This window comes from Erythranthe guttata, chromosome 13 (assembly GCF_056151865.1).
Source record: "Erythranthe guttata isolate IM_541 chromosome 13, IM_541, whole genome shotgun sequence".
Classification (NCBI taxonomy): Eukaryota; Viridiplantae; Streptophyta; class Magnoliopsida; order Lamiales; family Phrymaceae; genus Erythranthe; species Erythranthe guttata.
The window spans coordinates 12,338,012-12,361,292 of record NC_142545.1 but is presented as its reverse complement, the minus strand read 5'-3'; the positions used below and the strand labels follow the sequence as shown (position 1 = coordinate 12,361,292).

At 39.9% G+C, this 23,281-nt stretch overlaps 3 protein-coding genes and 1 long non-coding RNA gene across 12 annotated transcripts; 2 read left to right on the top strand and 2 right to left on the bottom strand.

Moving 5' to 3' along the window:
• The first annotated feature begins 944 nt into the window (after positions 1-944).
• On the top strand, positions 945-3,077 carry LOC105961595 (polyphenol oxidase I, chloroplastic). Its single transcript, XM_012985827.2, has one exon. It carries the CDS (start codon positions 1,046-1,048, stop codon positions 2,789-2,791), a length of 1,746 nt encoding a protein of 581 aa, XP_012841281.2. The 5' UTR covers positions 945-1,045; the 3' UTR covers positions 2,792-3,077.
• A 5,436-nt stretch (positions 3,078-8,513) lies between these two features.
• On the bottom strand, positions 8,514-11,949 carry LOC105966963 (uncharacterized). The gene is made up of 5 exons (XM_088812428.1): positions 11,923-11,949; positions 11,312-11,553; positions 10,754-11,194; positions 10,173-10,676; positions 8,514-10,084 (listed from the first exon to the last, which is right to left on the bottom strand). The coding sequence occupies exons 1-5, from the start codon at positions 11,947-11,949 to the stop codon at positions 8,680-8,682; spliced, it is 2,619 nt and encodes an 872-aa protein (XP_088668554.1). The 3' UTR covers positions 8,514-8,679.
• Positions 11,950-16,298: 4,349 nt separating this feature from the next.
• LOC105961586 (ferric reduction oxidase 2-like) lies at positions 16,299-22,940 on the top strand. The gene is made up of 8 exons (XM_088827513.1): positions 16,299-16,509; positions 16,632-16,737; positions 16,822-17,007; positions 17,344-17,578; positions 17,815-18,142; positions 18,798-19,035; positions 19,115-19,839; positions 22,801-22,940. The coding sequence occupies exons 1-8, from the start codon at positions 16,299-16,301 to the stop codon at positions 22,938-22,940; spliced, it is 2,169 nt and encodes a 722-aa protein (XP_088683639.1).
• LOC148765934 (uncharacterized) lies at positions 19,886-22,451 on the bottom strand. Of its 9 annotated transcripts, XR_016029261.1 has the most exons (8): positions 22,299-22,433; positions 21,967-22,058; positions 21,663-21,701; positions 21,388-21,478; positions 20,971-21,044; positions 20,475-20,512; positions 20,158-20,225; positions 19,886-20,050 (listed from the first exon to the last, which is right to left on the bottom strand). It is a non-coding gene; the product is annotated as an uncharacterized LOC148765934 (long non-coding RNA). The 9 variants fall into 9 exon arrangements; XR_016029257.1 differs by lacking the exon at positions 20,971-21,044 and adding an exon at positions 22,161-22,225 and having other exon boundaries at positions 19,886-20,225; positions 20,475-20,548; positions 22,299-22,451; XR_016029262.1 differs by having other exon boundaries at positions 19,886-20,225; positions 20,475-20,548; positions 20,971-21,005; positions 22,299-22,448.
• Positions 22,941-23,281: the final 341 nt, after the last annotated feature.

Sequence of the window (23,281 nt, the reverse complement as noted above, 5' to 3'; positions counted from 1 at the left end):
ATTTAGCTCACTCAAATTTCATATTAATGCAAGAAAGGTCCTAAAAAGTTTTCTTTTCATTTTTTCTTTCCTGTTTCCTGATTTTGTAAAAGAGGTATGTAGAAAAATCTTAATTTTTTTTTCCTTTCTTTTCCCTATTGTATGTTTTCATTAAAATAAAGTCGTAATTTTATTCCGAAGTTGTTGCCCCCAAACCCTAAAATTAAGTCCATCATATAACAAATTCCTAATCTCAGCCACTGATTGAGATAATTATTATAATTACACAAATAAAATGAATTTTTTTTATTTTAAAATTTAACATTATCTTAGTAGGTGGCCGTAATTTACGCCAACATTAATTCAATAACACATTCGGTCGATGCCAATTGCAATTTAAAAAGTATGATACATGTTGTCTAGTGTCATAAGCCTCAATTAGGAAACTATCATGTTCATAATCAAATCTAAACCATGACAATTTTAGCAACTATTATTCTATTGGATGGAATTTTCAATTTAGGATAATTATTAAAGCGTACTGTCCTCAAACTAGCATTGGTCAATTCTATTAAAGTATGCTACCATTAAAAAAAAAAAGTTCAATTCCCCCCCCCCCCCCCTCAATTATTCCTCGAAAGGCACGCGCAACTTGAGACCAATTTCACCTAACTTCATGTAGACCAATGTGTCTCAATTTATTAAAAAAATATTAAAAAAATTGTCTCAATTTATTAAAAAAAAATAGAAAATTGTGTTTCAATTTATTATAAAAAAATAAAAATTTGTGCCTCGATAGCGTCGTATACAATAGAATCTTGATAAAGGTTATACAATATATATATATTTATTTATAAAGGTTATACAATATATATATATATATTAATTTATAGAGTCGTATACAATAGACCTGACAGTATTAATTTATAAAGGTTATACAATATATATATATATTAAAATAAAATAAAAATTGATAAAACTGAAGTAAAAATACTTTGATTTGATAATTCATACTATATCTATATATATCACCCTATGAGGAACAAGAAATTGCAGCAAACCAAACATGGCTTCATCAGTTCAATCTTCATGCACGTTTCTCCTCGCCACCAACCACCGCCACAGCCGACCTCCCCCTTCCTCACCCCACTCTCTCACACCCGCCGGCCGGCATCGGCGCAGCCACCTCTTCCAGGTCTCATGCAAACAACAAACCCCACCGCCGCCGTCGTCAGAAGGAAAGGTTGACCGGAGAAACATGCTCCTGGGCCTGGGCGGTCTCTACGGCGCCGCCAACCTCATTCCGACAAACCCCGAAGCAGCTACCGCCAGCCCGATCCAACCGCCGGAGTTCAAGGCCTGCGGCGCCGCCCGCGACGTCCAGAGCGGGGATCTCCTGAACATCAACTGCTGCCCTCCGACGTCGGACAAGATCGTCGACTTCAAGCTCCCGCCGCCGCCGGCCAAGCTCCGGGTCAGACCGCCGGCCCACAGGGTGAGCAAAGAGTACCTGGCGAAATTCGAGGAAGCCATACGAAGGATGAAGGCGCTCGACAAATCCGACCCGAGTGATCCACGCGGGTTCATGCAGCAAGCCAATATCCACTGCGCATACTGCAATGGGGCCCACGACCAGGTCGGGTTCAAAGATCTGGATCTCCAGGTTCACAATTCATGGCTGTTCTTCCCTTTCCACCGCTGGTATTTGTATTTCTACGAGAGAATTCTCGGCAGTTTGATCGACGACCCGACTTTCGTTCTGCCCTTCTGGAACTGGGACAACCCCAAAGGTATGCAGATGCCGAAAATCTTCGACAATTCCGGTTCGCCTCTATACGACGCGAACCGGAACCAGAAGAACCGGCCGCCTGCGATCATCGACCTCGGCTTCTCCGGGGCGACCGAAGATCTGCAGGTGGTGGTGAACAATCTCACTGTCATGTACAGTGAGATGATCCGGAGCGTGAACTCCACGCTCGACTTCATGGGGCAACCCTACAAGGCCGGCGACGCCGCCAGCCCCGGGATGGGCTCGTCGGAGCGTGGCTCACACGTGGCGGCACACGTGTGGGTCGGAGACCCCAGAAACAAGTACAGCGAAGATATGGGGAACTTCTACTCCGCCGGGAGGGACGTTCTTTTCTACTGCCACCACGCGAACGTCGACAGAATGTGGTCGATATGGCGAACCCTAAAAACCGACGTGCCAAAAGACATAAAAGACCCTGACTACCTCAACGCCGCGTTTTTATTCTACGACGAGAACAAGCAGCTGGTGCGCGTGAAAGTCGGCGACTGTTTGGACCACAAGAAGATGGGGTACGAGTTCGAGAAAGTCGACACGCCGTGGCTCAACTACAAGCCGACGAAGAAGGCGGCGAAGGCGAAGATCCTGAAGATCGCCGCCGGCGCGGAGACGGTGGAGGCCCTGTTCCCGCTGAATCTGAAGAAGATAACTAGGGTTTTGGTCAACAAGTCGGCGAAGGGCAAAGCCGACGAGGTCCTGGTTCTTGAGAACATAGAAACCGACACCACCAAGTTCATAAAGTTCGACGTCTTCGTCAACGACGAGGACGACGGATCGGTGGAGCTCGACAAGGCGGAGTACGCCGGAACTTTCGCGCAGGTGCCGCACAAGACGAAGGACAAGAAGGGCAAATCGACCATCAGTCTGAGGTTGACGGAGCTGTACGAGGATGTCGACGTGGCGGATGATGATACTGTGGTGGTGACGCTTATTCCCAGATCTAATGGTGACGATGTCACCATTGGTGGTATCAAGATCATTGCGTCGCCGCCCAGATCTGGGTAAAGCTTCTCCGGCGATCTATCAGAGTACTGATGGTGCAGGGTGTACGTGCTCTGTTTCGGATTGGCATCCATCGATCAACTTGGGGTTTGTGTTTTTTTTAATTTATTAATAATTAATTATTAGTTGCGGGTAATAATAATTAGTGCTCCATTGTAATCCATTACTTTTTTTCTTCTTTAGTAGTGGATTCTGTATTTGAGTTGAAAAGCTTCTGCTGCTTTTCTTTTGTATTTCCGCTTCTACGTATTTCGATTCATTTCCAAACTGAGTACTCATGTTTAATTAATTAATTATGTTTTTTTTAATTATAAGTCAGGCTACTTCAAATTAGGGGTGTAAACGAGCCGAGCTCGCCTCTTTTGGCTGGCTCGAGCTCGAGCTCGAGTTTATTTTGTCGAGCTCGAGCTCGAGCTCGAGCTCGCGAGCTCCTCTGTTTTTGGCTCGAGCTCGAGCTCGTGTCAATTTTGTCGAGCTCGAGCTCGAGCTCGAGCTCGAGCCCATTGTCTTTTTTTTTTTTTTTTTAAATATGTTTTTAATTATTATTTTATTATTAAAAATTATTTAAAAAAATAAAAAAATAAAAACAAAATTGTAATTATATATATTTTTAATATTTGTATTTATTTCTATAATATTTTACATTATTATACATTATTTAAATAAAAATAACATATAAAAAATAAAAATAAAAATAAAAAAATAATAATAAATCCGGCTCGCGAGCCGGCTCGCGAGCTCATGAACAACTGAAAACCGGCTCGAGCTCGGCTCGTCAGAAAGCTCGAGCTCGCGAGCTCGAGCTCGAGCTCGAAAATCTCGAGTCCGAGTTCGAGCTTTTTACGAGCCGGCTCTTCGAGCTCACGAGTCGGCTCGGCTCGTTTACACCCCTACTTCAAATAATTAGTTTGATGAGACAAAAAAGGTAGATTACGAAAAACCCCTTGACTTAATTTAAATTATAAAAAATACCTCCCCCAATTTGTAATTACCAAAATCCCCTTAACGTTTATATACGTCTTACACCGACTATTTTACGGTGTGATTTTTTATGGAATCATTTTTATTCCTGAAAATATTCCCCCAAAAAATACAAATTCTACCCTTGTGAACATAGTGGTAGAATGCACATATGTTTAAAAAATATAATCAATAAGACGTACTGACATTGCAGCGGCGGCTAGGTTTTAGACCATGGAGAAGAAGAAGATAAAGAAGAATAAAAAGAAGGAAAAAGATAGAAAAAGAAAGATATTAGGAGTACCACCACCGGGGAAGGAGAAAATTGGGTGGTCACCGCCATGGAGAAGAAAGGCGCTAGGTTAAAAAACCTGGTGCTCTGATACCATATAGGAAGAATAGAATAGGAGAAGGAGATAATAATACGTAATATAATAGGATGATACAAATAATGAAGTTGTTGCACAAGGTATGCCATTCCAAACCACCTACATTTAAGAAACTATTTTTAGATGTATAATGGCTATTTTTTTGGAAAATATTCCCTGCAATAAAAAAAATCCATTAAAAAATTCCACCATAAAGAGGTCGGTGTAAGAAGATAACAAATGTCGGGGAAATTTTGATAAGTACGAATATGCAAGAGTATTTTTCAGAATTTAACCTAAATTAAGGGAGTTTTTTGTAATTTATCGTAAAAATATTCCCACATTCACTTTATGCTACAGAAGTGGGCGAAACGCATCGAATATAACACAGTGCTGGTGTATGGATGAATGATATACACTTTAGATATTCATTTCCCTTTTTTAATATTATTTTTATACACTCACTTATTCTCTCCCCATTTGGGGCTTTGGATAAAAGACAAACGACAAAGGAAGGAAATCACGCTATTAGATTTGGGTACATTTACAAATAACTCAATCATGTGCTACTTATTTCTGAAGAGGAGACCAAAGTTTCTTTAAAAGAAAAACATTAAGACAATATTCAGAGGTGTGTGTAAAAAAAATTAAAATATTTTCTCATATTTTAATATGCTCAAATTTCTTTACTTAATCCAATTTAACCTCAATTTGACGATAAAGTTCACCAATTATTCAATTTTGACCCCTAACTCAATTTTGACTCCAATTTTTACTGTCGCCGCTGTTGACTAACGTTGACTTTTTTCTTGCTGCTGTCATCAACAAGCCACCATTGACATTTTTTTTCCTTTCCTCTTTCTTTTTCTTTTTCTTACGACCGGCGGTTAACGCCAACTCACACGATTTGTAGGGGGTGGGGGATAAAAGGAAAACAACTAAAAACTGAAGAGAGATGAATCTTTTTCTTTTCTTTTTTCATAACCAACTGAAAAAGTGTTGAAAAGCACTATTTTTTGTTCTTTTTTTTCCCAAAAATCAACTATAAGAAAAGTAGAAAACTGTAAAATAACAAAAATTAGTGGTTTACAGTCGCATGCTCATCAAAAATAAAATCAACTATAAATTAATATAATTAATTAAAAAAATATCGAAATCAACTATAAAATTATCGAAATCAACTACAAAGATGGTGAACACTATAAACTGTTGAAAACAACGACAAATAATCCCTACTTTTAAAGTGAGTGAGTAGTTATTATTAAGGGTATTACTATTTGCAGCGGTACTTTTACTGAAATTGGCTTATTTGCAGCGGTAGCTTTTTCATTTTAATTTTTCCAACTTGCAAATTCTCTCTCCTACTCCCAAACACTCTCTAGAAATTTGAATTTCGTAAATTTTTTTCGACATTCAAACCGTACAAACGAGGCTCGATTCCGGTAAGTTTTCGATGTCCTACTACTTTTAATTAGTTTCATTTCCAATTTAGGTAAAAACACGTGTTTAAGAATAGATCTAGCAAATTTCGGAAAAAAAAAAAAAAAAAAAAATTGAAGCCCCCGTTTTCTGGAGCACGGAGAACTCAAGAACATTGAAGTTCCCGTGCTCTGCAGAACGGATAATTCAAGAAATCTTGAGATCTCCGTTCTGCAGAGCACGGGAACTTCAATGTTCTTGAGTTCTCCGTGCTCCAGAAAACGGGGGCTTGAAGTACCCGTTCTCCACAAGACGGGAGTTCCAAATTATTTATGAAATTTAAATTTTTCGAAAAAAAAAAAAAAAATTTTGTGTTTCCCGTGTTCTGGAGAACGGGTGCTTGAAAATTTTTGAATTTCCCGTTCTGCAGAACACGGGAACTTGAAGAATCTTCAAGTTCCCGTGTTCTGCAGAACGGGAAATTGAAACTATTTTTTTTTTTTTTTTTTTTTTTTTTTTTTTTTTTATTATTTTATTTAATTTGTTTTTTAATCTTTTACAGATGGCACGTCAGGACAAGGGGAAAGGGCTTATGGGTTCTTCTTCGAGTTCGGATAAATTTCCGAAGATTAAATTTCGGTACGGCGGGCAAGGCGCGACGGAAGCCGAGGCGGAAGCGGAGCGCATTCGTATGACTGCATCTCATCGTCGTAGGAGAGTTATGGAGCGCGACACTGGTTTACCGGTCGTGGACGAGATTCCCCACATAGATCAGAGTTCTAGATCTATGGCGGGTAGCATTCGATCTGTAGGGGCAGATTCTCGTATCCCCTACGAGGGACACGAGGAGGAGCATGACCATGTTGAGAGCGATTACGATGATGTTCCCGTCCCGGCCGCGCGCGCACGGAAGTCTCGGTACGAGTTTGACACTTTCAGTGGCCCACTTGAGTTACATGGTCCGGCTCCAGGAGGACCGACTGATTGGAGGATGATTCCTAGTTTCAAGAGTCATATTGCCTACTACATTTGGGCAGGACATGTAAGTTTAAATATATTTATTTTTATATATTTTAAATATATTTATTTTAATATATTTTGTCTGATTAAATTAGAAATTCTACAGGAGCGCAGCGTGGGGCGATGTGAGTCAAGGATTACTGCGCTTAATGCTTTTAGGAAACACGAGTTGAAGCAACTCATGGCTCCTTACGGGCAGGATGAGTTAGAGCTACTGGAGGCATCTGGCCTAGACTCACTCGAGTACTTCTACATTAAAAATGTAGACAAGGGACTCATGGGGGCATTTATAGAGAGGTGGCAGCCGGAAACGAACAGTTTCCACATGCCTTGGGGTGAGATGACGATCACCCTACATGATGTCCATTTGATTTTGGGGTTGCGTGTTGACGGTTTAGCGGTGCACGGTGATTCTGTTGAGGAGAGGCATATGTGTGAGTTGTTGCTAGCTGAGGTTCTTGATTTGGACATGGTCGAGGCGCATGCCAAGCTCGGCAATAGTGGGATAAAATGGTCGGAGTTTGTGGAGCGTGTGCGTAGTCGGTCCCGAACTTGTCGGCAGAAGGTGGTAGGATATTTGACGTTTTTGATCGGTATGGCTTTGTTCCCCGACCGGAGTGTAGACAGGTTCAAGCCAACGTGGATGAGATATTCTTCCGATCTCGAGCACGTCGGCGAGTATGCTTGGGGTGCAGCTGTATTGGCTCATTTATACCGACAGTTGGGCTTGGCTAGTAGGGCCCACGTGAAGGGGTTAGCGGGTTGCACGTTACTGCTCCAGGTATTTAAGTTAAATTTTAATATAATATATTATTATAATTAGTATAACGTAGGTAGTATTAATTTAATATAATATATTGTGATTTAAGATAATATTAATCTAATATAGTCTCGTTTATTTGTAGTGCTGGATTTACGAGTACTTTCGCCCTTTCCGAGCACCTATTAATTCGGATTATAGGGAGATGCAGCCTCGTTTCCTGAAATGGAAACCACGCAAGGGTATTTCGGACTTGCTCTCGGTCCGAAGGATGCTTGATGATATGCAGGCCGATCAGGTATGTATTTTAATTGTTGAATTTATTTATTATTAATTATTATGTAAATGTAATTTTTATTACGTTAATATAATTTTCCAGATTGACTGGATGCCTTACGGGCCGCACGTACATAGACGCGTTCCGCGTACATTATATTATGGGTGCATACAGTTTATGGAGATTGTCGAGCCCTATTTACCGGATCGCGTCCTTCGGCAGTTTGGCTTCAGACAGACCGTTCCGCAGTGCTACATCCAGTCCAGAGAGCCGTGCTTACGTGGTCCGCTTGGAGGACAGACGTACCAGGTACGGTATGATCCTCCAGTGCAGGAGTGGATGGACCTGGCTACCAGCTCGATTACGATGGACGGTAGGACATTAGCCTGGCCGCCGTCTGAGACTGCCACTCGGTACATGGAGTGGTACGTTCCTCGTACTCATCAGTACGTGATCAACCGGGATCCAGCGCCAGAAGGACCACCGCCAGTCGTACGCCCCCCTCCTATTCAGCCGGACTTTTATGACATTGTGCGTATCATCCATCCGCACATGCACGAGATACCCCAGCATCTACGTGTCCAGTTACAGCCTCGTGTGGAGCCACATGCACGTTTTCTAGGTTTATCCCCCACTGGAGATTCCGACGACGACGACTTTATGGAGATGCCACCACCGCGTCGGCGACCGGGTGGGACGAGTGGCACTTCGAGGAGGTCTAGGGGTAGACAGTAGACGGCTTTTGTTTGACATTTAGTTGTTTTTTCTGACATTTGGGTATGTTTTGTATTTGTTTGACATTTATTTGTTTTTTCTAACATTTGGCTATGTTTTGTATTTTGTTTGACATTTATGTTATTTTTGTTTGACTATTTTATTTATGGTATTTCCATCTAAAATAATACAAGGTCCAAACATACAAACTAAAATAAAATAATACAAGGTCCAAATACATACCAACTAAAATAAAATAATACAAGGTCCAAATACATACCAACTAAAATAAAATAATACAAGGTCCAAAATACATACCAACTAAAATAAAATAATAAAAGGTCCAAAATACATACCAACTAAAATAAAATGCCTATCCCAACCTAGATAAACGACGCCACATGTATAGGCGTTCTTCGAACATTTCCGACAAGTGGGCAAGATTTGCGGCTCTAACATGTCGCCACTGTGGAGTGATAGGTGGTAGAGGACAATTAACCGGTAACTGGATAAGGACAAAATGGTCTCCTAACAACACCATATGGATCATATGGGATAATTCACCCGGACCAACTAGAGGTAAGTAGGTTATATTTCCGCCAATGGCGTATAAAACCAGAGCCGCATTGTATTTAGTCGCTATCGACATTCCCATATCCGGAAATGACATCCATTTGTCCCGACTGCACGGTCCTTCTTGCCAATCGCATTTTTCTATCCATCGGATGACTTCATCTTGACCATTTTGCGATGCGTACGTACCAAAATGCTCGTACATATCGGCAATCAAATCTCTCCTTACACGACTCCATCTGTTCTGATCTCGGAACACTGCTTCTGCAACACATCTGTACCCACAATTTCCATCTGCTACAACATTAACATACGACACAATAGATCCTGCCACAAAACCTGGGATGTAAGATCTGAAATTGAGCTCATCGCCCGGTTCCTTTCGAGGCATTGGCGTACGATTCTGATTGGCAGTGGATTCATCACTTGATCTACCACTCCCTCGACCCCGCCCCCGTCCACGACCAGAACCGGGATCGGTTACATTCGATGGTGGGGTTCCGGTAGAAGTATTTTTTCGACCCTTAGAACCTGCAGACGATTTACCCTTTTCTTCACCAGTAGACGGCTTCCGCTGGAATGGTGGGAACTCCCAACCGGATTTATCTCTCTTCGTCGGTTTATCCTTTGGCCTTCCTTTCGGTATAACATATGCAGGCTCTGCCAAGTGGATGGTGTCTGGATGAATAGTGCTATTCATGTAATCAGCAGTCATCTTTTGAGTCATATAATCTTTTTCTAACACTTCCGTGGCTAGTCTGATTATTCGGTCTCTCATATTTGTTTCACGATCCATCTGTGCTTCGGGTATTTCTGGTTCTTCAACGTGCATGGTACTCCAAAATGGATGTAGATCCATAGATATAAATGTCTCACGTTGCTGGATTTTCAACGCAATTCGGCATGCACAAGGAAGTGCATGACTATCCCACAAAACGTGATCACAAAGAGATGGGTCTTGAAACCCCGGTTTTTTTAGCTCATCATCAAGCAAATTTAATGCTTTATGTGTGACTTTGCATATCAAACCCTGAAATACCGGATACGATGATGAGTGCAGCCGGATCAAACTGCATTTTGAAAACTCACCCTTGATCTTGGTTAGTTGATACTCAACCCCGGAGTCGAGCTGATATTGAATGGTGTTCACACCACCGGTAGAAGCATTAATCCAACCCTTCGACGATTTATGAGCACTTTCCACCCTGTTAATAGCCATTAAAATAACAATTAATAAATAAAAGCGCCCACAATATAATATAAAATACAAGACGATAATGAAACCCAACATACCTAGATGTCGACGTGTTCCCAAAATGCAAAATCTTATTAGTCCACGCTTTGACGAATTTGTGCTTGTAAATTAGCCAAGTATCGTTAAGGTATGATATCAATTTGGGGTAACAACCATAGCGTCTAACCATTTCCTCGTAATTATCATTGTATTCTTCTTCTGTTTTTGATTCCACTAATTTTGCCCAATGTATGCGCCGAAATATAAGCCCGTGTTTAGTACTACCAATAAATCTCGATGCATTTTTTTCCACGTTTCTATTGATGTGAAACAAACACAAGAAATGAGCGGAATCTGGAAATATTACGGGCATTGCTTTGATAAGTCCCAATTCACGATCCGTCAATATCACATTAGGTACCAGCCCCCCCAATGCACATTTCAAACAACGCAAAGCCCATTCGTATGTGTTTGCATCTTCATGTGACATGAAAGCAACAACAATTGTAAAGTTCATACCAACAGGAGTGATTCCAATTATTTCCAAAAGTGGCATCTCATACCTACGTAAATACATAAATATCAAATGCAATCAAGCAATGTAAAATAGCACAATAATAAATACTAATTAACAACATACCCATTGGTTTTGTAAGTGCAGTCCATCAATATGACGTGAGAGAATAACCGCAAAAGTTTCAACGAAATAGGAGCAGCGAACATCAAATCAGTAAGTGTATCATCACCTTCATTACTTCGATACCAATATTCATATCCAGATTCTTGAAGGTTCGACATCACGTGTTGTATCACAGTCTTCCCCGCCATATTCTCTTTTTTCATCTTCTCAAGTTGGTTGTAGACATGTTTCACACTCGTTGATGTCTGTGGATTATCCTTTCTCAATCGATCCATAATTAATGCCGGCTTCACGTGGCTCCTTCTAAGTAATTTCACTACCTCGTATTCTTCTGGTGTCAAACGACTATCCGGTCCTTGTCCGGTAGGATACGGTAGTGTCGGGTGAGTGTGAGTGCCACTTTTTAAATTCATTCGCCATAGTCCATCGTTTGAATTTTTGCTACAGTATATACGAAAAGGACATCCACATTTTTTTGTTCCCACATTCCATGGTATCGCACCTACGGTTCGTTTCTCACGTCCCTCCCCAGACAAATGACATCTAATTACTACATACACGTTTTTCTTGCTTGAAGTTACTATCAATCGATGACCATGAGTAGCAGCCATTTTTTTTGCCCATTCCACTAATTCTTTCCCAGTTTCAAACTCAAGATCTACATTGAAATGTTGACTGTGATCCTCAGAAGTTGTTGGTGTGTCATGAGGAACATCGTAACACATGTCGGGATCCTCGTACTCGTTGTACGCTTTGTCACGATTAGTTGTAAACTCATCGTCAAAATCACCTTCAGTACCCTATTAAGATATAACAAGTAATAATTAGTATATAAGTAACAATATTAAAAAAAAAAAAAAAAAAATATTTATTACGGGTTCCCGTCCCGGCGGGCACGGTGGTGCAATGCTCCCGTGCCGGAGGGCACGGTGGTGCCCTACTCCCGTCCGCCAGGACACGGGATACTCAAACCCCCGTTCTCTAAGGCACGGGAGCACGATGTTCCCGTGCTCCCCAAGACGGGGACCTGAAATTGTTTTTTTTTTTTTTTTTTTTTTTATTCTCCCGTGCTGTACAGCACGGGAATCCCTAATTTTTGGGATTCTCGTGCTACACAGCACGGTAACCCGACGAAAAACAAAAAAAAACCGCTACTTTCTTCGATTTACCTCGTAAAACTCGTTGGAATCGGCCATAGTGTTATATGTTGTCGTCGGGCAGTCGATTCATCAAATAAACACGAAAATCTTAATTCTCGACTTTTTTTAGTTGAGAGCGTTTTCAGCTTTTCAAAAAGTTTGAAAAGTTGAAATGAAAAGGTACCGCTGCAAATAAGCCAATTTCAGTAAAAGTCCCGCTACAATTAGCATTTCAGTATTATTAATGGTTCCTTCCATACATTTAATATTAATAATAATAGCAGGCACACAGTAAGCACGTGGACCATTAATCCTGGACGCACAAATACACAAGGCTCCCACACTTTGTGAATTAATTTGCATTTACTAATGAATAAATATTCAAAGACATCATCATATATAACAGTACACACACGTGTCATACATATCACAGACATTGATTTTGGCAGTAGAAGCACATATTAATGCATGAAGCATGCAATGCAATTATACGAAAGTACTGATGTGAAATATTGTGATTTTGACTTTGTGAATTATTGTCAAATTGCCTGAATTGTCAACCAAAATCGAATGTAATTAATTAATTTATTAATTAAAGTCCGTACTTCATCAACCTGTGTTTGTATTTGTATTTGTGTGTGCGTTTCATGCTACTTAATTGCTTAATCTTTTATATGTCCAGTTAATTATTGCAAGTATATATATATAAAATATAATATTCCTATCAATAATGTTATTATATAAAGGCTATCATTCTCTCAACATTCTGCCGTACAACTCAATTTCATTTCCTTGTTTTTTATTAGGTTTCCTTGTATATTAGGTTACCTTGTGTAGTAGGTTAGGGTTTCCTACATGTAACTATATATATGATTAATATACGTAAGAGATATCATTCTCTCTTTTCTCCAAATATATTTCTCCTATATGGTATCAGACACTAGGTTAACCTAGCCGTTTTTTTCTCTTTTTCTGCATAGCCGTGCCCTACCCCTTCTTCTCCATGGCCGGCGAATCTTCATCTTCTTCTCCCTCCACCGCCCCTCTCAATCCTTTTCACCTTGCTCATGCCATCTCTAATATCAAATCCCTTATCCCCGTTACTCTAGATCTAAAAAATCCTAATTATCAAAAGTGGAGCCACTTTTTCACGATTACCGTCGGTCGTTTCTGCCTCTCCGATCTTCTCCATGGCAAACCCCGACCGGATTCGATTTCCACCGACGAATGGCAGCGAGCCGACTATCTCCTCCAATCTTGGATCTACGGCACCATCTCCGACGATCTATCCAGCATGGTTCTCTCAAAAACCTCCAACGCCAGTGATCTATGGAACGCCATCTCTTCTCTCTTCACCGATAACAAAGACTATCGAGCCATTCAACTTGAAGAAAAATTCAAGTCCCTCAAGAAAGGCGCTCTCTCCATTCACGATTACTGTCAAATAATCAAGACCACGGCGGACAGCTTGGCCGATGTCGGAAATCCAATCTCCGATAAACAACTCGTTCTACAAACCCTACACGGCCTTCCGAAAAATTACGGGACCGTCGCCAATCTCATCTCCTTTCAAAATCCCCTCCCCACCTTTCTACAGACTCGTTCGCTCCTTCAGATGGAAGAAACAAGAATTTCTGAACCGGAGCAGACCGCTGCTGTTTTCTACGCCTCCAACGCGAACTGTCCATCCAACAGTTGCAACAGTTCCTGCAACAGTTCCCGCGGAGGTAGTTCTTCGCGCTATCAGCGCGGGGGTGGCCGATCCAACCGTCGCGGAGGTCGCAACACTAACCGTCACCCCATGCAGCACTACGGCTATCATAGTGCTCATGGCGCATCTCAACTTTGGCGCGCACCTTACCGACAACAGTCAATTCTGGGATCCGCTCAAAATACATCGGGCCACCCAGCGGCCCAAGCCTACTTTACTGGGCCACCTGAACCCTACACCGGTCACTCGGCTCCTACTCAGGCTCATCTGCAGCAGCAACCGTGCCACAGCTCCAGCAGTTCCATCAACAGTTGCAACAGTTCCTGCAACAGTGCCAGCGTGGCGGATCTCGCAAACCGTTTGAATACGGTGACACTTCAGCAGCCTACCGAGTCACAGTGGTTCATGGACAGCGGGGCGACCTCTCATATGGCACCACACTCAGGTAATTTCAATTTTGTTTTTAATCCTAGCAGTAAATTCCCCAAACATGTCGTCGTCGGTAATGGTTCCACCCTCCCCATAACCCACATAGGCCACACAATTCTTCCCACCACTCCTTTTCGCCTCACAAATGTCTATGTCACACCCAATATCGTCAAACACCTTATATCTGTTAGAAAGTTCACCCGTGATAACTCATGTTCGGTTGAATTTGATCCATTTGGTTTTTCTGTGAATGATCTTCGGAGTCGAGTCGAGATTTTCAGGTGCAATAGCTCCGGTGACCTATATCCGTTTAGCGTCCCTCCCCCCACCTCACCTCCTGCTGCTTTCCTCACTGTCGCAACACCTTCGTCTCGCACTCTTTGGCATCGGCGTCTAGGCCATCCCGGCAAACACGTCATGTCTTGTTTATTTTCTAGCACTTTTCTTTCTCATAATAAAGACCCTAGGGAGTCTCTTTGTAATGCCTGTCAATTAGGCAAGCATTTTCGTCTACCATTTTTTTCTCAAAAATCTACTACTGTTGCTCCATTTCAAATTATTCATGCTGATTTATGGACTTCTCCTGTTTCTAGTTTTACGGGTTTCAAATATTATCTTGTGTTAGTTGATGATTTTACCCATTATTTATGGACTTTTCCCCTTCGAAATAAATCTGATGTTTTTACAACCTTTGTCAATTTTCATACACTTCTCAAAACTCAATTCCAACATCCCCTGAAAGCCTTACAAAGTGATAATGGTCGTGAATTCAAAAATGCGGATTTTCAAAACTACTTCACTAAACACGGCATCCTAAATCGTTTTTCGTGTCCCCACACCTCCCCTCAAAACGGACACGCAGAACGGATGATCCGCACAATAACTAACATGATTCGATCCCTCATCTTTCAAGCCCATCTTCCTCCTACTTATTGGGTCGAAGCCCTTCATATGGCCACACACCTACTCAATATCTTACCTACCAAAACCACACAAAACCGGACTCCTCACGAAGCCCTTTACCTCATCAAACCTACATACTCTCATCTTCGAGTATTCGGCTGTCTCTGTTATCCCAACCTCACCGCCACCACACCACATAAACTCGCCCCCCGTTCTACTCCTTGTGTCTATCTCGGTCACCCTTCCTCTCACAAAGGCTATCGTTGCCTTGATAGGTCCACTGGCCGAATCATAATTTCTCGTCATGTTATCTTCGACGAAACTAACTTTCCTTTTGCTGAGTTCACTCCCCCCAAAAACACACTTCCCCCTTCTGCCTTGGACGAAAACACACCATCCTTGTTCCTCCTCCCTCAGACTTCGTCTAACTGTTGCAACAGTTCCTCCAACTGTTCCAATAGTGAACCACCATGTTCCAACAGTCCGTCCAACAGTCCCATAACACAGCCAACACCTATTTCTCCTGCAGCACCACCTGTCGACCACAACCAGCTCACAACCCCTTCTCCTACTCCCCCACCTCCCCCACCTCCCCTTGCTCATCCTATGGTGACTCGCAGTAAAGTGGGCATCCACAAACCCAAAGTCCCCTTCTCTCTCGTTGCATCCTCTACCTCTCCCATTCCCACCAACTATCGCCAAGCTCTTCTTGACCAAAATTGGCGAAACGCCATGATTGAGGAATATACTGCTTTAATTAAAAACAATACTTGGAATGTTGTGCCCCGCCCCCCGTCTACTAATGTTATTTCTGGTAAGTGGATATACAAACAGAAACTCAAGTCTGATGGCTCCCTTGAGCGATATAAAGCACGGTGGGTTGTTCGTGGGTTTCACCAGCAGGCTGGCATCGACTTTGACGAGACATTCAGCCCAGTTGTCAAACCAGCCACTGTTCGAACAGTCCTCAGTATTGCTCTCTCGCGATCATGGCCAATCCACCAGCTTGACGTGAAAAATGCCTTCTTACATGGCAATCTCTCTGAAACTGTCTACTGCGAGCAACCTCCCGGATTCGTCGATCCATCTCGCCCCACTCACGTGTGTCGTCTCAACAAAGCACTCTACGGCCTCAAGCAGGCACCACATGCTTGGTACAAGCGTGCGTTTCATGCTACTTAATTGCTTAATCTTTTATATGTCCAGTTAATTATTGCAAGTATATATATATAAAATATAATATTCCTATCAATAATGTTATTATATAAAGGCTATCATTCTCTCAACATTCTGCCCGTACAACTCAATTTCATTTCCTTGTTTTTGTTTTAAGAAAAAAAAAAAGAAAAAGAAATAGAATATAATGGATCCACAAAGAGCCCCGGCAACACCACCTTCTCGCGGCGGCGGTGGTGGCAGGAACACAATCAGGGCGGCGATAATGGCAGTGGTGATGGCTGTCTTCGCCGGATACCTCTTCTTGTGGATGATGATATCCACTAACCCTTACCGCCTCAAATGGCTGCCCAAAGTTCGAACACAAACTGCTTCCACTTATTTCGGAACCACCCATGGTGTGTGCATGTGTATATATATATATACACAAATATTTACATGGATCTATTATCTATATATATATAGATATTGGTATATAGCTATAATACAAAAAAATCGTGTTTCGTATGTTGTTTTGCAGGTGCGACTTACTTGCTATTTACGTTTCCGGTTATGTTCATTGCCACATTGAGTTGTGTTTATCTCCATCTAGGAAAGAAATCGAGTACTGACAACCACACCAAAGGGTACGATACATTATTTATATTTTTAGTTATTTATTATGATAAAATTGTGTGAATTAATTAATTAATTTTCGTAATTATTAACAGAAAGAATGAGAGGTTGGCAATATTGAAGAGGCCTATGATTATAAAAGGATTGGGGATAGTATCTTGGATTGAGATTGCATTTTTTATAATGTTTATTGCTCTTCTTACTTGGAACTTTGCTACCTACTTACGTAATAGCTTTGCAACCATTACACCCAAATCAGCTGCAAAGAAGGGTGAACAAGTGTAAGAATTCATTAATTCGTCTCTCTTTTTTTTATATACTTATTACATTCTTTTCATTATTTAATTTTTTAATTTATTTTTCAATACTCTCATGTTAAATTTATATACTAGCTTTTTCATATTTATCATAATTATGATGTAAAATATTATGATATAATTTATGTACTTTTTTTATGAATTACTCTAAAAAATATAGGGGTAATGGCCCCCACCCCCAAAATGTTTAAGCGTCTCATCGTTGTATTATTTCTTAAAAATCGTTCCCCTAATAAAATTTCCTGGTTCCGCCTCTGGATTTAATATGTGTGCGTATGTGTGTTTGTGCGTGCGACACAGGTGGGAAGTGAAGCTAGACTCGGCGTCGCACAGGTTAGCTCTGGTCGCAAACATAGCCTTGGCATTTTTGTTCTTCCCGGTGACACGTGGCTCGTCGGTGCTGCCGCTATTTGGGCTGACGTCAGAGGGTAGTGTGAAATACCATATATGGTTGGGCCATATCGTCATGACCCTTTTCACGGTCCATAGCCTCGGTTACATCGTCTATTGGGCAAGTGTAAATCAATTATCTGAGGTAACTCTTTTAGACTTTTCAAAGAGTTTTCGTTTGACGCAAGTTTATTCGTTCCAGTTTACTAATACCAATCGTAACAAGAGAGAGAGAGAGACAAAAAAAAAGCTCGAAAATTATAATTTGATTTTAATGGATGTGTGATTAATTTACAAGTCCTAACTTGTTGATAATATGAGTATGTATGGCGACGAGGCTCGGTTTCTTTAATTTAGATTTTGAATGCAAAATAAAATCAGATGCTGGAATGGAAGAAAACCGGCATATCCAACGTAGCCGGCGAGTTATCCTTTGTGGCGGGATTAATCCTGTGGGCCACCACATTTCCTCGGATAAGGAGAAAAATGTTCGAGGTCTTCTTCTACTCACACCACATGTACATACCGTTCGTAGTTTTCTTCATCAACCACGTCGGAATCAACTACACATCCATGATGCTCCCCGGTTTCTTCCTCTTCGTCATCGACCGTTACCTCAGATTCTTACAATCTAGGTCGCACGTTCGTCTCTTGTCGGCCAGGGTTCTCCCTTGTGAAACCGTCGAGCTCAACTTCTCCAAGACCAAAGGTATTGCTTGCATCTTAGTACACATACCAACATGGATGTGTGTTTTTATTTCTTTTCGGATAAATTCCACTTTCCCCCCTTTATTATGCCTCGATATTACTTTACCTTCTTCTACTCTCGATTGCATCGATTTGATCCTCTGTACTTGAAAAATTATCTCAAGGTAACCCTCGTTGTTAGTTGTCAGATATTTAACCTTAACATTGTTTGGTGTAAGCTTTGAAATTACAAACAACACCACCCCTCCCATTTTAGACAATTATTAAAAAACAAAAATGAAATAAAATAATAATAAAAAAATCAAGACAACGAGAAAGCATAATTCCCGATAGCACCCACAATTTACTTTTCATTTTTTCAAAAAGAAATTTAGTAATTATTTAAACTGGGAGGGGTGGTTTTTTTTTTTTTTTTGTAATTTTCAAACTTAGATCAAACAACGTTAAGGTCAAATATTTAAAAACTAACGGCGATAGCCACATTGAGACAAGTTTTCAAGTACAGGGGGTCAAATCAATGGAATCGAGAGTAGAAGGGTGGTTAAAGTGATATCGAATCAAAGTAAAGGAGAAAAAAAATGAAATTTAGCCCTTTTTTTTTAATTAGTACATGTGTAATAATTTCATGACGATATTATATTTGTTTGTGTGCGTAGGTTTGAGTTACACTCCGACAAGCATCATGTTTTTGAATGTCCCAACCATTTCTAAGATGCAGTGGCATCCATTCACTATTAGCTCAAGCAGTAGTCTTGAAACTGATAAGCTAAGTGTCATTATCAAAGGAGAAGGGAAATGGTCTAATAAGCTCCACCAATTGCTCTCTCATTCGATCGATCGTCTCGATATTTCCGTTGAAGGGCCTTACGGACCCACTACAACCGACTTCCTACGGTAAAACAAAAAAAAACCCTACTTATAAACATTCCATATAGTCATCATCATATCTTAAACTTTTAGTGTTAATCGGTAGGCACGAGCTTTTGGTGATGGTGAGTGGAGGAAGTGGCGTAACCCCGTTTATCTCGATCATCCGCGAGCTAATCCACACGAGCCAGACTTCGAAATACCAAACACCCAAAATTCTACTCATCACTTCATTCAAGAACTCAAACGACTTAACAATGCTCGATTTGATCCTCCCCATTTGCAGTGCTCCATCAGAGTTTCCAAACTTGGACTTGAAAATTGAGGCATACGTAACGAGAGAGAAACATGCCCCACCCGCGGAAGAACAAGAAAAGACCACGACGAGTACTCGAACCGTGTGGCTCAAGCCCAATCCATCCGATGCACCAATATCTCCCATTTTAGGCACAAACAATTATTTATGGCTCGGTGCTATAATCTCATCTTCCTTCATCATCTACCTTTTCTTCATCGCAATTTTGACGAGATATTACATCTTTCCCATTGATCGTAACACTAATAAGATATACCCCTCTGCTTCAAGAGCTTCGCTCCACATGCTATTCCTATGTATCGGAGTATTTATCGCTGCAACTTCGGCTTTTTTAATGAACAAGAGTAGTAATGCAAGGGACAAAACTACACAAATACAGAATATGGAGGGGGCCACCCCTCAGGCCTCGCCAAATTCGTTGTTTTATAATGATGATAGAGAATTAGAGAGCTTGCCTCAACAATCCATATCGCAGTTGATTAATTTGCACTATGGAGAAAGGGCAGACCTTAAAAGTAAGTAAATAATTAAGATCATGATATATATATATATATATACTAGTGAGGCCACACCGCGCCACGCGCGGTATAATGCCCTGTATAGCTGAATTAATTCGATTGTTTTACAAACGAGAACAATACTCTAGTATACATGAAACAGACAGAAACAACAAAATAAAAGCACACAGTTAAATGACAAGTAGCAAGTGCTGCATGGAACCAACTCCTATAAACAAAAACATAATTATTAATAAAACAAACCAATCCTATAAGCATAGTAATTACAAAAACACATGTTTCAGGGCACTTCAAGGAGGTTGTAAAGAAATATACCCAAACATACACTGCCGAAATCAAGGTACTTTTTTGAATGGCATCCCCATTAGCATTTTCAAGGATATCTGCTCAAGAGGAAATAAAAAGTTGGAAAAAACTGGAGCTGAAGGAAACAATGGCCCATATCAATGTGTGAAAAAATAAAATTGAGAGTACAAATAAACATAACAAACATGAAATTTAACTTGCGAAAATTAGACCATCAAGATACATAACCAGCAGATACCATTGCATAATATATCCACATACAATACATAAAACACAAATACAGTAACAATGAAAAAAACAAAAAGGAGACAAATAGAGAAATATACCCATAAGTCATCTTGCGGAAGACGATTTGTAGTCTCACCTGCACACGTCGAAAACGTCATAAGAGAAATCGAACCTGACAAACACCAAGGCATCAAAACTGGATTTAGAGAAAATCGAAAAAGCTTTTCAAAGAATGCCCAAAAAAAAATCTAATTCAATGCATTAATAATGCACAATAGGGGAGTTTTTGCTAACAATTAAAATATGAGGAGCTTTGTCACAGTTAAAGTAAATACAGTAAATGCAGGGGTGCTAAATGCAATAAAGCAAAAACAGAAATAGTAATGAAAGAAAAAGAGAACATCAAGTAAAAAATCCACAAATATATAACTTCAAAAAAATATCATGAACGTAAAAATTGAACATCAAGTAAGACGTAAGAGTCATGTTCTATTCAGCAGCTTCCAATTAACTTGGAACTACGGGTATCTTTAGGTCTCGTTTGATTCCTAATAATAATTTAACCTTCATATTTACTATTTACTGAAGTAGTACCTTCTTAACGATGCTACACCTTCCTGTGTTATCACCTACTTCATTTCGTGTATTTGATTCTGTTAGTTGTTAATCTAAAATTGCAAATAAAAAACAAAGGTGTCAAGTATGGGTATAAGCACCAAATAAATCAAGTTATAAATCAACACGTCAAAAACATCTACGAACTAATAAAACCAAAACCAATAAAAGATATTTTAGAAATTAGAATTTTCTGGCAACAACAAACCACAAACAATGACACATGTATCTGATACAAATAGAAAAGTATATCATAGAAAAGTATATATGATATACTTTGCTGATGAGCAAAAAAATAATTATCAATAAACAAACCAAACATGTCCGCACTGAGATTAAAAATGCACATATATAATATATATCACTACTTGTCAAGAAGGTGGTAAAGAAATTTACCCAAGAACACACATTGCTGAAATCAAGGAGCTTATCTGAGTGGGCATTCCATTAGCATTTTCAAGCAGATCTGTTAAAGATGAAATAAATACTGGAAACAAAGGCCCATATCAGTAAATGAAAAAAACCAAACTGAAAATACAAATAAACATAACAACTTAACAAGCACAAAATTTAACTTGCGAAAATAAGTCTAACAAGATACAATATCAGATTTAGTTGCATGATATGCACAAATGCATCAAGAATAATACAAAAAAGGGAGAGAAATATACCTGACGCGTCCAAATGGTAATAAAAGAGACAGCCAAAACCTGACAAAAACAATGGCACCAAAGCAGGATTCAGATAAAATCGAAAAACAAAGGTACATAATCTGGATCGGAGAAAATCAAAAACAAATCCACAAAATTTGGATTAAGAATATAACAAAGATCAAGCCAAAAAAATGCACAAAACACGCAAACAAATTTGAAATTACAAGCAAACATACATAAATACAATCAGAGAAGAGAAGTAAACCGTCCATTAGCATTTCGAAGTATCACCCCATAAAATGATTGGAAGAAGGGCACGAACCTGTCAAAACTAACGCAGTAAAACTGGATTCAGAGAACGCCGAAAACAAAGGCATTCAGATTCAATAGAAAACGAAAACAAAAGCATCGCTCCTGCAAAAAAATACCTAAATTCACTAAACAATAACCTAAAAATTAAAATAAACATACAAAAATACAGTAAGAAAGATAACATAGAGGCTTATGAAAGAAAACCTATAGAGAACAGAGCAAAATCCAATGTAACTCGTTTTTTAGAGAGAAAGGGGAAAACTACAACGCTGCAATGAACAACGAAGAAAGGAAATAAGAACAAAGTGAGAGGAGAAGAAAAAATTAACCTACAACACTTACCTCTGGCACAACGTCAACAGTGAGATGACAGACGATAGAAAAGCAGAGGAGAAATTAGGGCGGCGGCCGAAAGTGAGCAGGGATGAGTTTTCCAGGCAAAACGATGCCGTTTTGTGAAAAATTAAATGAAATGGTAATGACGTGTATTGTAGCGCGTGAGTGTGCGAGTGGTGAGAGTATGAAAGAGAATGGGAAATTCAAAGGGCCCACCATTTTTGGTCCGACCATAAATAGAGCATTAAATATAATTCGAAATTAAATTGCATTTGTGCTTTGCGCTGGAAATTTTCCCCTAAAACGGCGTCGTTTCGTGCGATTTTGTTTGAAAATAAAATCAAAATGTTTATTAAGTTACTATTCTTCATCGCACTACATCTTTATAGGTTTGTAATATATATATATATATATAATTATTTTTTAATATTATATATATAATTGCATGCATGTACATTATTTTTTAATACTTGTTTCTCATGAATGTTTTGTTAATTTGTTTTTGTAGAATTTTTGTTCGAACGGAAGGAATCGAGTGTTGGGGTTCTTGTTTGTGGTCCGAAGAAAATGAGACATGAGGTCGCGAATATATGTTCATCTGGTTTGGCTGCTAATCTGCATTTTGAATCCATCAGCTTTAGTTGGTGATTTTTCATCAAATTAAAAGAGAATGTTGAAATTATTGTTTTCTTTTTTTTTTTTTTTTTTTTTTTCTCTCTCTCTACGTTATTTGATATGTTTCTGGTGTCATCTTTATTGCGTTTGGGTGATTCAGCTTTTGAAATGTAACCTGTAACTGGGAAGATAATTGCTTCCATTGTGTATAAATAAAACATGAATGTTTTTTTTCTTTTCTTTTCTCTTGTTCAAATAATATACTATTAAAGCCGAAGATTCTTGCTAATTGAAATAAGGCTTTGTTGCCACATAATGATGTCTTCCTTGTTTCAAATGAAGAAATCAATGGAAACAATCACTAATGACTTAGT